A 16531-nucleotide genomic window follows, 5' to 3' on the forward strand; every position below is an offset into this window, starting at 1 on the left:
ATGGTTTAGTCCTTTTGCCCTGTTCTCCTAATCGGCTGATGATGACACTTTAAATGTGTCAAAACCAATCCCAAAGTTAACATGTTGTAACTTAATATTGGTACCACTTAATAACAGTGTGTTGGAAAGGTGGAGCCTCTATACTTTCTTTTTACTATTGTGATCTTCACTACGATCGAGAGCATTCGAGATCTCATTCTTTTGAAAATTGTAGAAATAGTTTTATTCCTGACTACAGAATCCAAACAGTAAGAATCCATTCCCAAATGGTTTTTGGAGATGGTCTCTGTTATTCCCAGTTGGTGTATGTGTAGCAGAAGCCACCCCTTCCAAATAAAGTCGTGCTGTAGAAAGCGTGCCAACCCACGAGCTGGTAACTAGCGTATGTTACAAATTGTCCTTCCGAATATAATACATAGTGACTGGAAGCGTTCTTTGGATAAGTGCGGTTGTTGAAAGCCAGACTTTTATTTTTAAATATATTTCATATTTGTTCTCTACATTTATCACAGCACGATTTACCTAAACAGCTGTAATTGAGATAAGAGAGACTGCATTGTTTAGGTTAGGTATACTATGAAGTACCTGGATAGTGGCAGAAGTTCCACAACAGAAAAAATAAAAATAAATAACAGGAAAGCTTGCTGCATTTATGAATATCTACGAGGGGCGTTTGAAAAGTCCGTGCATAAATAAACTACTTACGTCTTTGGGGTAAACCCTTTTTTATTTTTCAACATAGTCTCCTTTTAGGCTTATACACTTTGTCCAACAATGTTTTAGTTTGCTGATCCCTTCCGAATAATAGGATTTGTCCAAGTCTGCAAAATATCCATTAGTGTTTGCAATCACCTCCTCGTTTGAATAAAATCTTTGTCCCGCCAGCCATTTCTTCAAATTGGGGAACAAATAGTAGTCCGAGGGAGCCAAGTCTGGAGAATAGGGGGATGTGAAATGAGTTGGAATCCTATTTCCATTAATTTTGCAAGCACAACTGCTGAGGTGTGTGCTGATGCATTTTCGTGATGGAAAAGGACTTTCTTGTGGGCCAATCGCGGGCGTTTTTCTTGCAGGTCAGTTTTCAAACGGTCCAATAATGATGAATAATATGCACCTGTAATAGTTTTACCCTTTTCCAGATAGTCTATGAGGATTATCTCTTGCGAATCCGAAAAGACAGTTGCCATAACCTTTCCGGCTGAAGGAACGGTCTTCACCTTTTTTGGTGCAGATTCCCCCTTGGTAACCCATTGTTTAGATTGTTGTTTGGTCTCAGGAGTATAGTAATGTATCCATGTTTCATCCACAGTGACGAAACAACGCTTAAAGTCCTCCGGATTCTTCTGGAACAGCTGCAAACTATCCTTGCAACACTTCACACGATTCCGTTTTTGGTCAAGTGTGAGCAATCGCTGCACCCATCTTGCGGATAGCTTTCTCATATCCAGATGTTTATGCAAAATATTATGTACCCGTTCAGACGAGATGCCCAAAGCACTAGCAATCTTACGTACCTTAACTCTTCTGTCATCCATCACCATATCATGGATTTGATCAATGATTTCTGGATTGGTAACCTCACAGGCAGTCCAGAGCATTCAGTGTCACTTGTGGCCATGTGGCCAGTCCGCAAATTTTGAAACCACTTATAAACTGTTCTAATCGAAGGTGCAGAGTCACCATAATCTTTATCAAGCTTCTTTTTAGTCTCCTGAGGCATTTTGCCTTTCATAAAGTAGGCTAATGTTTAATCACCACACGAAATTCTTTTTCGTCCATTTCTTGAAAATAGCTCGACTTCCTTGATTCACATGAATGCCAAACACAAAGAAATAAGACCAATATGGCTGAAACTTGGGGTGCTTTCATTCAAGAGATGCTACTAACTAAACATGAACTCGATACGCGCCTGTGGTGCCATCTCTCGGACTTTGCACAGACTTTTCAAACCACCTTCGTATAGGTGTGGCGGTAATGCATTTTATTAATCATAATGTTTAATTTCTTATGTTTGTTAAACGCATAGTATGTTTTGTTTGGCGTCTCCGAAAATCATGAAAGCAGTTTGTCAAATCAATAATATTATTTGTTAGGTACGTTGGCGAGTAAAACAATAATATGATTGGATTGTTTTTATCATGTTTTAAATCTACTTCTCTCCAAAAATTATGCACATTGGCCTGAGTCATGAGATAGTTAACAATCACTTTGTTAATGCTATATTAATAGCAATAATGGTGTCACTACAGTAAACTCATTTCCTCATTCCAGGGTGGTGCAGCTCTTTTTAGGCACATGTAGCATTTTTACTGTATATCAACATTCCTGCCGTTCTTAAATCTCTGGCAGTATGCTACCGGGAACATCAGCTAATTGTGCTAACCATTATGCTGGCAGACATTCTTAACTACAAAAAGCAGACATATAACATGACTGATGTGCGCTTGCAATGCGTGAGACGGACACGAAAATATTCAACCTATTTGTACGAGTAATAATAATAATAATAACTTAAATGTTTCCACCTTTTCAATACAATATATTCACAAGATTACAAAATTATACGGTACTAGTTTCGACGCATCTAGGGGTCATCATCAGCCGTATTGGAGCAAAGATCATTTGTGGCGAAATCCTAAGACAATATTATTTTAATGAATAACAAGTGAAATGAGATGTTATGGTAATAGTTAATAATACAAGGAATATACATAATAAGAGGTTTTTAACAAAGAATAAAGTATAAATGGGGTGTTGTAAAAATTATAATCATGGAAATCAGTAAGTTCTTGTATTGAAATGAAATATGGCTTAGGAAGAGGGCTTAAGGTGGGGCTGAAGGGTGCGGGAGAAAGTGTAATTGTCTTGGAAAAGTACCTTTGATTAAATTTAGGATTGAGTTTAGGTTGGCTGCATTATTGTTTCTGAGGAAAGTGATAAATAGATCGAAGAGTATGTTGGGTTTCTCTGAGATTTCATTGAGATTGTGACTGGCATTAAAGTATTGGTCTAGGTGTATGTAGTAATTTTCCATTATGTTCAGTAAAGGGCCCTTGTTTGCTAATACGAGGATGTCCATGTCTTTTTCAATATTGGTGAAATTATGGTTATAATCTTGCATGTGTTGGCCGATGGCTGAAAACTTGTTGTATTTTATTGCGTTAGTGTGCTCGTGGTATCTGATAATGAAGTTTCTCCCGGTTTGCCCGATGTAGGTTTTTTTACAGGTGGTACATTTGATCCTATAAACTCCTGATTTTAAAAAACTGCTGGTCTTGTTGATGTGTGAAGTATTGTATAAAACATTCATGTTCTTATTGTTGGTTTTGAAGGCTATTTTAACGCCTTGTTTCTTAAAGATGTTGGTTAACTTGTAGATATCATTGTTGAACGTGAAGGTGGAAAATGTTAGAGGTTTGGTTATTTCTTTTTTGAGGGTAGTTTTTGGGCGATGTTTGTGTTTATTGATTATCCTTTCTATAAAATGATTGCTGAAGCCGTTGAATTTTGCGATTCCGCGGATTGTGTTGAGTTCGTTTTTTAGATCTTTATTGGACATAGGTATGCTGAAGGCTCGGTGAACTAGGCTGTTGTATGTGGCTCGTTTGTGGGACTGGGGGTGCACTGAATCTTGGCGAATGGTGGAGGCTGTTTGAGTGGGTTTTCTGAAAATTTTATAACTGAAAGAATCTGAGTTTCTAGTGATGGTTAAATCTAGAAAGTTGATTTTTTGATTTGATTCGGATTCTAGTGTGAATTTGATATGAGGATCAATATTGTTGAGTCTTAAGAGGGTGGTGGGTGCGTTAATTGATTTCTCATTCATGATTACAAAGACATCGTCGACATATCTGGCCCAAAAGAGAATGTTTTCGAATTCGTTGTCAATTTTGGTGTATTCGAGGAAGTCCAGGTATATTTCTGCTAAGATACCTGAGGCCGGTGACCCCATTGCCAAACCATTTTGTTGATATATGACATTGTCAAAAGTGAAGAAGTTATTGTCGATGATAAGTTTTAATATTGTGATAAAGTCTTGTATCTCTAGTTTGCTTAAGTGGCTGTTTTTGTTTAAATTGTTTATAATTATCGGAATTAATTTTGATACTTGTATGCTTGGGTACATGTTTACAATATCGAAAGAGTGGATGGAGTGATCCGGTTGCAAATTGAACTTGTTTAGTTTTTCTACTGGCTCAGATGTGTTTTTAATAGACTTTTTGGATAAGAATTGATAATTTTTTCTTAAGAAACATTGGATGAATTGTGATATTCTGTATAAGGGGCTCGGTCTATAGTTGATAATTGGCCGGATGGGAATTCCGGTTTTGTGAATTTTGGGAAGAGCTTTAGCAGTGGGGAGTCCTGGGTTCATATGTATGAGTTTGGATTTTTCCTGTTCGGTAAATAAAAATGAAGTGTTTTTAAGAGTTTGTTTAAGTAGTTTTTGAATTTTTTGGGTGGGGTCTTTTTTGATTATGGAAAATGAGCTGTCTGTGAAAAAGTTTTTTGTTTTTTCAATATATACTTTTTTATCCATGATAACTGTTGCATTGCCTTTGTCAGCTTTGGTTATGATGAGTTCGTTGTCTTTAATTTTCTTCTTGAGGGCGTATATGCGCTTTTGTTCAGCAATTTTTTCTTTATTATTGAGGTTATTTGCGGGGTTGGTTAAATTGTGGAGGATATCAGTCAGTTTCCTTTTAACATCGGTTCTAACCTCATTTTGCGTGTCTTCCGGTATTTTGCTGATGGCTAGCTCTGATTCTGTGATCATAGTAGCGGCTATGTTGAGGCTGTTCAAGTTTGGCCAGTTGTGTTTCGGTCCTTTGGATAAAGTTAAGTGTTCACTTTCACTTAAGGGCGTGTTAGATAGATTTACAACAGCTGGATGAAACTGCGTACGAACGAACGTGTTACTATTGGAGTTTCTAGTTTGTTGGTTATGTAGTTGGCAGTTTTTTAGCCTGTTGAGTTTATTCTCCAAATTTGACTGTTTTTTGGCTAGTTCGTAGAATAATTTGTTCTCTACTTCTTGATAGAATAGTGTCCATTGTGCGTTTGAAAGTAGTTTAGTCGCTGCGAGGTGAGTGTCGTATAATTTCTGATTCAAAAAATATTTCTTCCTGTACAAGAATTTAATTTCGTCTCTTAACCATATTTTGTTTGTTTTGTTTTGAGTTTTGATGGTTTGAGGTGAAGTCCGATGTTTCTTTTTATTGCTTCTTAGAAAATTAGGTGTCAAGTTAAGTGATATACATTGCTTTAGGAAATCGATGTCTTTGCGTAATTTGGCTATCTTTAATTTTAGGCCTAGATATTGAAAGGCTTTCTGTTTTGCCTGGTAAGCTACATCATTGATGGTTATGAATTTCATGTTTTTGGTCCGTATTGAACAATATATAAGTAATAATAATAATAATAATAACTTAAATGTTTCCACCTTTTCAATACAATATATTCACAAGATTACAAAATTATACGGTACTAGTTTCGACCCATCTAGGGGTCATCATCAGCCGTATTGGAGCAAAGATCATTTGTGGCGAAATCCTAAGACAATATTATTTTAATGAATAACAAGTGAAATGAGATGTTATGGTAATAGTTAATAATACAAGGAATATACATAATAAGAGGTTTTTAACAAAGAATAAAGTATAAATGGGGTGTTGTAAAAATTATAATCATGGAAATCAGTAAGTTCTTGTATTGAAATGAAATATGGCTTAGGAAGAGGGCTTAAGGTGGGGCTGAAGGGTGCGGGAGAAAGTGTAATTGTCTTGGAAAAGTACCTTTGATTAAATTTAGGATTGAGTTTAGGTTGGCTGCATTATTGTTTCTGAGGAAAGTGATAAATAGATCGAAGAGCATGTTGGGTTTCTCTGAGATTTCATTGAGATTGTGACTGGCATTAAAGTATTGGTCTAGGTGTATGTAGTAATTTTCATTATGTTCAGTAAAGGGCCCTTGTTTGCTAATACGAGGATGTCCATGTCTTTTTCAATATTGGTGAAATTATGGTTATAATCTTGCATGTGTTGACCGATGGCTGAAAACTTGTTGTATTTTATTGCGTTAGTGTGCTCGTGGTATCTGATAATGAAGTTTCTCCCGGTTTGCCCGATGTAGGTTTTTTTACAGGTGGTACATTTGATCCTATAAACTCCTGATTTTAAAAAACTGCTGAACAAAAGCGCATATACGCCCTCAAGAAGAAAATTAAAGACAACGAACTCATCATAACCAAAGCTGACAAAGGCAATGCAACAGTTATCATGGATAAAAAAGTATATATTGAAAAAACAAAAAACTTTTTCACAGACAGCTCATTTTCCATAATCAAAAAAGACCCCACCCAAAAAATTCAAAAACTACTTAAACAAACTCTTAGAAACACTTCATTTTTATTTACCGAACAGGAAAAATCCAAACTCATACATATGAACCCAGGACTCCCCACTGCTAAAGCTCTTCCCAAAATTCACAAAACCGGAATTCCCATCCGGCCAATTATCAACTATAGACCGAGCCCCTTATACAGAATATCACAATTCATCCAATGTTTCTTAAGAAAAAATTATCAATTCTTATCCAAAAAGTCTATTAAAAACACATCTGAGCTAGTAGAAAAACTAAACAAGTTCAATTTGCAACCGGATCACTCCATCCACTCTTTCGATATTGTAAACATGTACCCAAGCATACAAGTATCAAAATTAATTCCGATAATTATAAACAATTTAAACAAAAACAGCCACTTAAGCAAACTAGAGATACAAGACTTTATCACAATATTAAAACTTATCATCGACAATAACTTCTTCACTTTTGACAATGTCATATATCAACAAAATGGTTTGGCAATGGGGTCACCGGCCTCAGGTATCTTAGCAGAAATATACCTGGACTTCCTCGAATACACCAAAATTGACAACGAATTCGAAAACATTCTCTTTTGGGCCAGATATGTCGACGATGTCTTTGTAATCATGAATGAGAAATCAATTAACGCACCCACCACCCTTAAGACTCAACAATATTGATCCTCATATCAAATTCACACTAGAATCCGAATCAAATCAAAAAATCAACTTTCTAGATTTAACCATCACTAGAAACTCAGATTCTTTCAGTTATAAAATTTTCAGAAAACCCACTCAAACAGCCTCCACCATTCGCCAAGATTCAGTGCACCCCCAGTCCCACAAACGAGCCACATACAACAGCCTAGTTCACCGAGCCTTCAGCATACCTATGTCCAATAAAGATCTAAAAAACGAACTCAACACAATCCGCGGAATCGCAAAATTCAACGGCTTCAGCAATCATTTTATAGAAAGGATAATCAATAAACACAAACATCGCCCAAAAACTACCCTCAAAAAAGAAATAACCAAACCTCTAACATTTTCCACCTTCACGTTCAACAATGATATCTACAAGTTAACCAACATCTTTAAGAAACAAGGCGTTAAAATAGCCTTCAAAACCAACAATAAGAACATGAATGTTTTATACAATACTTCACACATCAACAAGACCAGCAGTTTTTTAAAATCAGGAGTTTATAGGATCAAATGTACCACCTGTAAAAAAACCTACATCGGGCAAACCGGGAGAAACTTCATTATCAGATACCACGAGCACACTAACGCAATAAAATACAACAAGTTTTCAGCCATCGGCCAACACATGCAAGATTATAACCATAATTTCACCAATATTGAAAAAGACATGGACATCCTCGTATTAGCAAACAAGGGCCCTTTACTGAACATAATGGAAAATTACTACATACACCTAGACCAATACTTTAATGCCAGTCACAATCTCAATGAAATCTCAGAGAAACCCAACATACTCTTCGATCTATTTATCACTTTCCTCAGAAACAATAATGCAGCCAACCTAAACTCAATCCTAAATTTAATCAAAGGTACTTTTCCAAGACAATTACACTTTCTCCCGCACCCTTCAGCCCCACCTTAAGCCCTCTTCCTAAGCCATATTTCATTTCAATACAAGAACTTACTGATTTCCATGATTATAATTTTTACAACACCCCATTTATACTTTATTCTTTGTTAAAAACCTCTTATTATGTATATTCCTTGTATTATTAACTATTACCATAACATCTCATTTCACTTGTTATTCATTAAAATAATATTGTCTTAGGATTTCGCCACAAATGATCTTTGCTCCAATACGGCTGATGATGACCCCTAGATGGGTCGAAACTAGTACCGTATAATTTTGTAATCTTGTGAATATATTGTATTGAAAAGGTGGAAACATTTAAGTTATTATTATTATTATTACTTATATATTGTTCAATACGGACCAAAAACATGAAATTCATAACCATCTATTTGTACGATGTCATCAGAGCTGCAGTAGGCCTATGCCACAGAGACGGATATTTCCTAACTATGAAACACAGATGTACCACATAACTTTGACGTGTGTTTGCGTTGCGTGGGTTGTATGGACGAAACTATTCACAAATTTGTGTGATGTCATCGGAGCTGCACTAAGGTTTGTATGCGCTTCAAAGCGGAATCATTGTTGTTCAATTCTCTGACTAATTACATTGAGGGGTCTTGTATGCAAGATTTTTTAAATCAGTCTCAAAAAGCCAGGGGTGTCTAATATGTGACGGGGTCTAATACATGAGTGAATACGGTATGTTCTTCACTTTCTGTTTCAGTTTGTTAACTCTAAAACCAGGGGAATTACAATTTTTCCAGAAAGCCTGCATTCTTCACAGAAGCCTTGTGGCACTTGCACTGGTGATAATGTTCATACTTGTACTCACCACTCCATGGCAGGCTCCACGCCTTGGTTGCCAGTCACCTGGAGGGCTCTCTCGCTGCAACAAACACAGTGGGATTAGGTACAGACCAGTTCAAAATGTGTCTGTTATCTGAAGTCAGTAATCCTAATTGTCAAATATTCAAGGGGACATTTTCTTTGTTAAAATTTTTAGTGCGTTTCTTTCCTAAAAAATACAGTATGTAGAGTGAAAGAGTCATGTAGATGACAATGACTAAGGTAGTGTACTATCCACTGAATGTCACTGCCTTGATTTAAACTATGGAGCAAGGTGTAATCAGATAACTAAAGAGACTTTATAAGAAATAAGTTCTTTAGCACACACTTATTATTAGCAGACAATGATCCAGAGTGTGGTGTTGCTTTTTCTAAAATGCTGATTGTTAAGGACTGATGCTACATGTTAGCTGAATTGTCAGATTCTATGAGAAAAGATATCAGAATTTTGAAAATGCACAGAATAAATTCTGGTCAACAGAAGAACTGGAAAGATGATCAGCACAGCATTGAATTAACAGACCTGTTTTAGTCAATCTCAGGATTTGAAGACTGTGATGAAGATGCTAATGAGTGGCTACACCCACATTTTCAAACTTCAAATGCAGATGAGATTATAAAATGTGTGCAAGAAACCTCAGATACAAGTGATAATGAAAGACAAACTGAATGATGTTCTGCTCAACTTCTGATGAAGGGCATTAGAAGAAGAAAATGGAGGTTTACTTTCAAAGAACAAAAAACGTAATGTAATAACATACTGTGCCATTTCTTTATGTAACGTACTGTATTGTAAAGACAACATTATCTGGAAGAAAACCTTTAAATTTTATTAACTTTGTGGGCTTAGTTCAGTTACCTATCCAAACAATTGAATAACCAAACTGCAGCTGGTGCAATTACTTCCAATAACTGACATTCCACTGAATTTCAGTATTATGTGAAGTCAGTGAAAACATTGAAGAGGTGAGGTTGCGTGCAGCTACATGCAACACCAGGCAAGGACTATCTGATCTCTGTCAAACTGCAAGTACCAAGGACTGGTGTGTTAATCCATGCATATTGGTAAAAGGAATAGTTTCTTTCCTTTTCTGTGACCGAAAGAAAGTGCAGGTTTCCATAATCTAGTAGCTCATACAAAATTCTACATTGTACCCATATACAGAATTCTAGGTAAAATTCTACACACATTGTGAATAAGATTTAATTACATTGGATTGCTCTTGGAGATTGCCAAGCGTTATTTCTCATGTAAAGTCCAGACTGGAGAGTTTTTATTAGAATGGCAGGCCATTATTTCCTATTGCCAGTCACAATCAATTCTGAGAGTTTTCTGCTTCCAGTCAGACTCAACTTGGGAAGTTTTCATTATAATGTTGCCTACCTCTGGTTACACTCAATTTCTCAATATAATGGCAGGCTCCCTTGCCTACATCCAGTCATGACTGGATTATACTGACATCAAATTATGTTGTCCAAGACGGTTGTTGAAGTCAGACTGTTTTCTAAAACTACATTTTTCGTTCATTCCTGTGGCTGCAATCTGTCAGGAGAGCTTACACGTGAACAGGTTACGTACAACTAGCCATGAGAAAAACATACCATACCAGCAACTTTTAAAGACTGCCCCTGAGCTTTTTTTTTATTTTTATTGCGAAGCATACTTTAACGAGAAATTGCAGTTGTTTGAATGGGAAGTGATACAGGGAATCAAAGGAACACAGGGGATGAAAACTGTTTCTCCCACACCATACCCTGTGAAGATTGTTACTATCCATGCAGTGTTTTCCCTAGGACCTTTATACCAGGTGCACCACCCTCCCGTTGATACAGACCGCTCGGCATGTGCTACATACATAATATTGATACATATTTGAGTCACTGGGTACTCCAAATTAAAAGATGAATATTGGAAATATTGTCAGCATAATTGCATCCATTATAATGGAGTTTAAATGTTTAGCTTGACTATCACATAGTATTGTGTACGATCGGTGTCCGGATTGGCATGCGAACACTCGAATCCGAGAGACGTCAGAAACTCGTATGGCAATGGTGAGCCCCAGTGTTACATGATTAAGAACAAGCAGTAGAACACTCTTATGTCTTGTTCGTGATAACACTAAAATAGTTTAATTTTGTAGTTAACGTTTAGCTAGCTGAGATTGTTAATACCCTGAGGGGAAGAAACTGAAATTTTATCCTATTCATTTTTATGTAGTATTCCCCACCTGGTTACTGATTCCTAGACCCGGCTGACGAGAACACTGTGATGCCATTACAAAACTTTTTTTACCTATTTTGCTTTACGTCGCTCTGACACAGATAGGTCTTATGGTGACGATGGGATAGGAAAGGCCTAGGAATGGGAAGGAAGTGGCCGTGGCCTTAATTAAGGTACAGCCCCTGCATTTGCCTGGTGTGAAAATGGGAAACCACGGAAAACCATTGAGGCTGCAGCAGTTCGGCGCCTCCAGTTGTCGTAGTTGCTATACCACTGGACAAAGGCTCTGTAACTGTCAAGGATCATGTGTCTGTTGGTGTGCAACAACAGTCCCACAATAATAGACTTCATGCACAGGCGTCATCTGAAGAACTGTACCATCTCTTCATGCACGACTGCAAGGCCTGCGGCGATCGGGGAGTTGTGACAGGTGTTATCTGGGAGCTCCTAGCAACAAGCCGGCAAATAGGCGGCAAATGTGTGATCTTTGCTTTGCTCGAGGATGGGCTGTAGAGCAATTTGTACACTAGTGTCAGAAAGTTTAGATTCACCCATGAATTTGCACTTACCAAGAAAGATAGGGGCTATTTATTGAAAATCAACATGGAAATACCTATGGTTTTAGAACTAACTAGTTTTATTAACACATTTCACTACATTTTCCTTTACACTGATCATTCGCAGGAAGCTAGAAACACAATCACAACATCTTAAGCAATCACACTGCCTGTTTATCAATGTGTCTACCCTTTGCTTTGATTACTGCTGTACAGATGCATGGCATTCTAGCTGTTAATTTTTCCAAAGTCTCGGTATTTATATATCCCCAGGTTTCTAACAGACATTGCCACAACCCATTCACACTGCCTGGTGCCTTTCCTTTCCTGTCAAGTTCTTCCCACAAAAGTTCAATAGGTGACAGATAGGGTGATTGAGGAGGCCAGACCATTAATTCCAATTTTCCTTCAGCTTGTTTCCTTTCCAGATACTGCTTGCACAAATGAGAGGTGTGTTTAGGATCACTCTCCTGCTGTAGAACAAATCCTTCACCAATCAGCTTCATTCCAGATGGCACGGCATTGCATGAAAGGATACGGTGATATTGTTTCTTTTCTAGTATTACCTCTACTTTCACTAAATCACCAACCTGATTATTTCCAAAACATTCCCACATCATCACATTTCCTCCTCCATGCTTCACAGACTGAATTATACAGGATTCCATAACCCTTTTGACGGTGTGGCAACGAACGTATTGGCAAAGATTGGAACCAAATTTTTCAAAGTTAGATTCATCCATCCAAAGCACCCTTTTCCATGGTTCAGCAGTCCAGTTAGCATACATTTTGGCCCATTGTAGCCTTTTCTGCTTGTGTACAGTTTTCAAAAATGGTTTCTGTGCTGCTACACGATCAAACAATCCCGCCTCAAGCAGACGATTTTTCACTGTTGTCACAGACATAGGTTGTTCTCGTTTTATTTATCTCTGAGCAAACATATACCGCCATATGACTTCTGTCACGCTTGCTGAGGATTAAAATACGGTTACCTTCAATTTTAGAAGTCTTCCTTGGACGTCCACTGCGTGCTCGTTCCTCATGACTACCCGTTTCCTCTCTGTGTTTCACTGCTCTGCGAACGCTGCACTCTGAAATTTTCAATTCTTCCGCAATGTTTTAGTTCGACCACACAATTTCTTTATAAGCACAAGCCTTGGCTCTGTTTTCTTGGGTTATATTAGCCTTCAAGGGGCCGATGACCTCGATGTTAGGCCCCTTTAAACAAGCATCATCATCGTCATCATCATCATCATCATCATCATATTAGCCTTCTTCTCCATATTCGAATGTTTGATGTGTGTTGTTACCGTAGTTATGCCCAGATAACAACAATGTAGAAAATAAAAAATCTGGTACAGAGATTAACATACAACTGCTCAACTTCTGTAGGCTAACTGTCGACTTCCAAGACAGCGAGGAAACAAGAAGGACAAGTAATCACGTGAGAGATGCATGTTTATTACCTGGGAAAGGGCCAGAAGTTATCCTGGTAGAAGCAGGCAGTAAGAGCTGGGGACTATAAATCTGTCAACTTCTTTGAAAAGATGAAGTATAATCTTGCAGTATGCACTGAAATAGCTTTATGAAAGTGATGCGACTGGCGGTTGTCACTTTGAACAATTACTATGACACAATGTATTGTGTTATGCTGTGTATGTCTATTGTAACTGTACGAGTGTATGACTCAATTTTAGGTTAGGAAATTTTCATAAAATAATTTTTAATACAAAGTAGTAAATATCTTGAGAGTTTTGAATTGAGATATAAGAACATTATATTCTAACAAGAATTTGGTTGTAGGGAATTATCTATATTTTCTTTATATTGGTGTCTCCTAAATTTGTGTACGAATCTGCACATGGCATAACAGTAAAGTTTATGCAACCAGGAAAACAGCTACTATATCGATAAAGACAGTTGAAGTTGGTTTAAAGTGTTGCAACGTGTGGATTTTGGCGGACGCTGTGCTGCATGGAGCGAGTCTCTATATGTGTGTGCGTGCTATGAGTTTATTGCTACGAGGACGGTTTGAAAAGTTCTCGGAATCACCGCTAGATGTCAGTGCTAGAGCAACGAGGTTCCCGCGCAATAATCACACATCCTTTGTGAGTGAACACGTGGCGCGTCAGTGCTCTAGCTGCAGGAGTGTGGTAGTGACGACTCTTTGTTGTTCCCGCGTAGTGATTTGTGACAATGGAAAAAACTGAGATTAGAGCAGTGATTAAATACTTTGTAAAGAAAGGTATGAAAGCAAAGGAAATTCAAGCCGACTTTCAGAACACACTGGGAGACTCTGCTCCTTCATTTTCAACTGTTGCCAAGTGGACCAGCGAGTTTAAATTTGGTCGGGAGGGCTTGGATGATGATCCGCGTAGTGGACGGCCAAAAAGTGTTACGACCCCAGAATTTATAGCAAAAGTGCATAAAATGGTCATGGAGGATCTTCGACTGAAAGTGCGGGAGATTGCTGAAGCTGTAGGGATGTCTTCTGAATGGGTATATTATATTTTAACCGAAGAATTGGGTATGAAAAAATTATCCGCAAGATGGGTGCTGCGGCTCTTGACATTGGACAATAAACGCACCAGATTGGAAATGTCCGAACAAAGTCTGGCCCGTTTTCAGTGCAACCAACAAGATTTTTTGCGCTGGTTTGTGACTACAGATGAAACTTGGGTCCACTACTATACCCCAGAGACAAAACAGTAGTCAATGCAGTGGAAACATGCTGATTCACCACCACCAAAGAAAGCAAAGGCAATGCGTTCAGCCGGAAAGGTGATGGCCTCAGTTTTCTGGGATGCAAAAGGCATTCTGCTGATAGATCATCTTCCTACTGGCCAAACAATTACGGGGCAATACTATGCAAACCTCCTAGACCAACTACAGGAAAAGATACGCGAAACAAGGCCTGGTTTGGCAAGGAAAAAGGTCATCTTTCATCAGGACAATGCTCCGCCGCACACAAGTGTTATTGCCATGGTAAAACTTCATGAACCGGGGTACGAATTGTTGCCACATCCACCTTATTCACCTGATTTGGCACCATCAGACTCATCTATTCCCCAAGCTGAAAATTTTCCTAGGTGGATGGAGATTTTCTACAAGGGAAGAACTGACAGCTGAATTGGAGAGGTATTTTGCAGGCCCGGAGGAATCTCATTTTCGAGATGGGATCAAGGCATTGGAACATCGCTGGACCAAATGCATTATTCTACAGGGAGACTATGTTGAAAAATAAAAGCAGTTCCACCGAGGTCAGATACTTAATTCTAGTACATTCCGAGAACTTTTCAAAGCACCTACGTATTATCAGGTATTATTGTGCATGACTCTTACAGTTGCTGATTATTGCTATCGAGGTTACTGTTGACGGCAATTGATACCGTGAAGTGGGTGCTGCACGAGCATTTTATTACTGCATTGCATTGCTCGTTAATGGACATTCCCAGTGAGCGGTTGGTGGGAGATGGTACACGGTGATGTTTTATAAGACTGTCGATTTTCCCTCTTCATAAAAGGAAAGAAAAATTCCACCTAATCAATACATTTATTTTCTTGTAAACTATTACAATCTAGTAATAGATGCTGATGTGTCTATGTTAATACCTCATACAGTGACATTACTTGGTAATCTCAAATGGTGATGATGCTTCTTGTTCAGTGTATATATGAGATCAAAATGGGACGAAGATCTCGTAGCCTACTTCTAAATTACATATAATATACAAAATTTATTCCACCTACTCAATACTGTACAGTAATTGCAATGTTTATAAATAAATTACAATATATTATATTGATAAATGTATTGATTAGGTGGAATTTTTCTTTCCTTTTATGAAGATTGGTAAATGTCAATACGGAAAATGAAATTCATAAATCAAGACGATTTTCCCTCGCCGAGAAAATACACATTTTGGGCAGCCTTTAAATGTGCAGTGTGGAGGTAATATGTGGTTCACAGAACTAATTAAAACTTGATGAAATATAGCCCAATTGTTCATTACCTGCATATTCTTGGAAGAATACCACATGCTTGTTGCTGGAGAGAACTTTTATAAACTTCACGAGAATGGAACTGGGGTCTTTATTCTATTACATTGTCCGAGGTGCATTCAGATTCAGTAACCAGTATGGACTTAGTGTGTGAACAGTTTTCATTCATACTTGTTTGGCTGAGGTTCTCTTTGCTTCACGTAATTTGATATTTTCTTCACAGACACTTGAGTTGACATTGTACGTAGCTAAGATTTGATTTGATATCACCTAGCATGCTGATGTGTCTATGTTAATACCTCATACAGTGACATTACTTGGTAATCTCAAATGGTGATGGTGCTTCTTGTTCAGTGTATATATGAGATCAAAATGGGACGAAGATCTCGTAGCCTACTTCTAAATTACATATAATATACAAAATTTATTCCACCTACTCAATACTGTACAGTAATTGCAATGTTTATAAATAAATTACAATATATTATATTATTATTTAGATATTTTACGCCCACATTGGAGCACTTAAATCAATACATTTGAGTTAATTTCTTCTTTTTCTTCTCCCAGAACTTTCTCATCCTCTCCGACCTGGAAATCCTTTGTGTGCGATATAGTATATTGTTTCCGTTCAACTTTTTTTAGTTTGAGACTTATGCTTTTGTTCTTCAAAATCATCTTCTCTTTTCTCTCTTTGATTTGTTGCCGAGTTATACCCAATTCTTCCAAATCATCCTGAACTTCTTTGAACCAATTATTATTGATTTTATTTTTCAAAAAATAATCAAATAGTTGTTTCAATATCCTGGTGTCTGGTAATCTTGATATGTGACAGAAAAAGGAAATTCTTCTTTTATGCATTGTAGATATTATTGATTCACATTCACGATAGACAATGTTGTTAGGCAACAAC

At 37.5% G+C, this 16531-nt stretch overlaps 1 protein-coding gene across 1 annotated transcript in view; it reads right to left on the minus strand.

Moving 5' to 3' along the window:
- Nucleotides 1-16531, minus strand: part of LOC136881187 (UBX domain-containing protein 1) — a 334080-nt gene that overhangs the window by 275509 nt on the left and 42040 nt on the right. Inside the window, exon 2 of the mRNA XM_067153870.2 lies at nucleotides 8822-8875. Coding sequence (XP_067009971.1) covers nucleotides 8822-8875 — 54 coding nt within the window. The remainder of the gene's footprint in view (nucleotides 1-8821; nucleotides 8876-16531) is intronic.

This window comes from Anabrus simplex, chromosome 9 (assembly GCF_040414725.1).
Source record: "Anabrus simplex isolate iqAnaSimp1 chromosome 9, ASM4041472v1, whole genome shotgun sequence".
NCBI classification, from domain to species: Eukaryota; Metazoa; Arthropoda; class Insecta; order Orthoptera; family Tettigoniidae; genus Anabrus; species Anabrus simplex.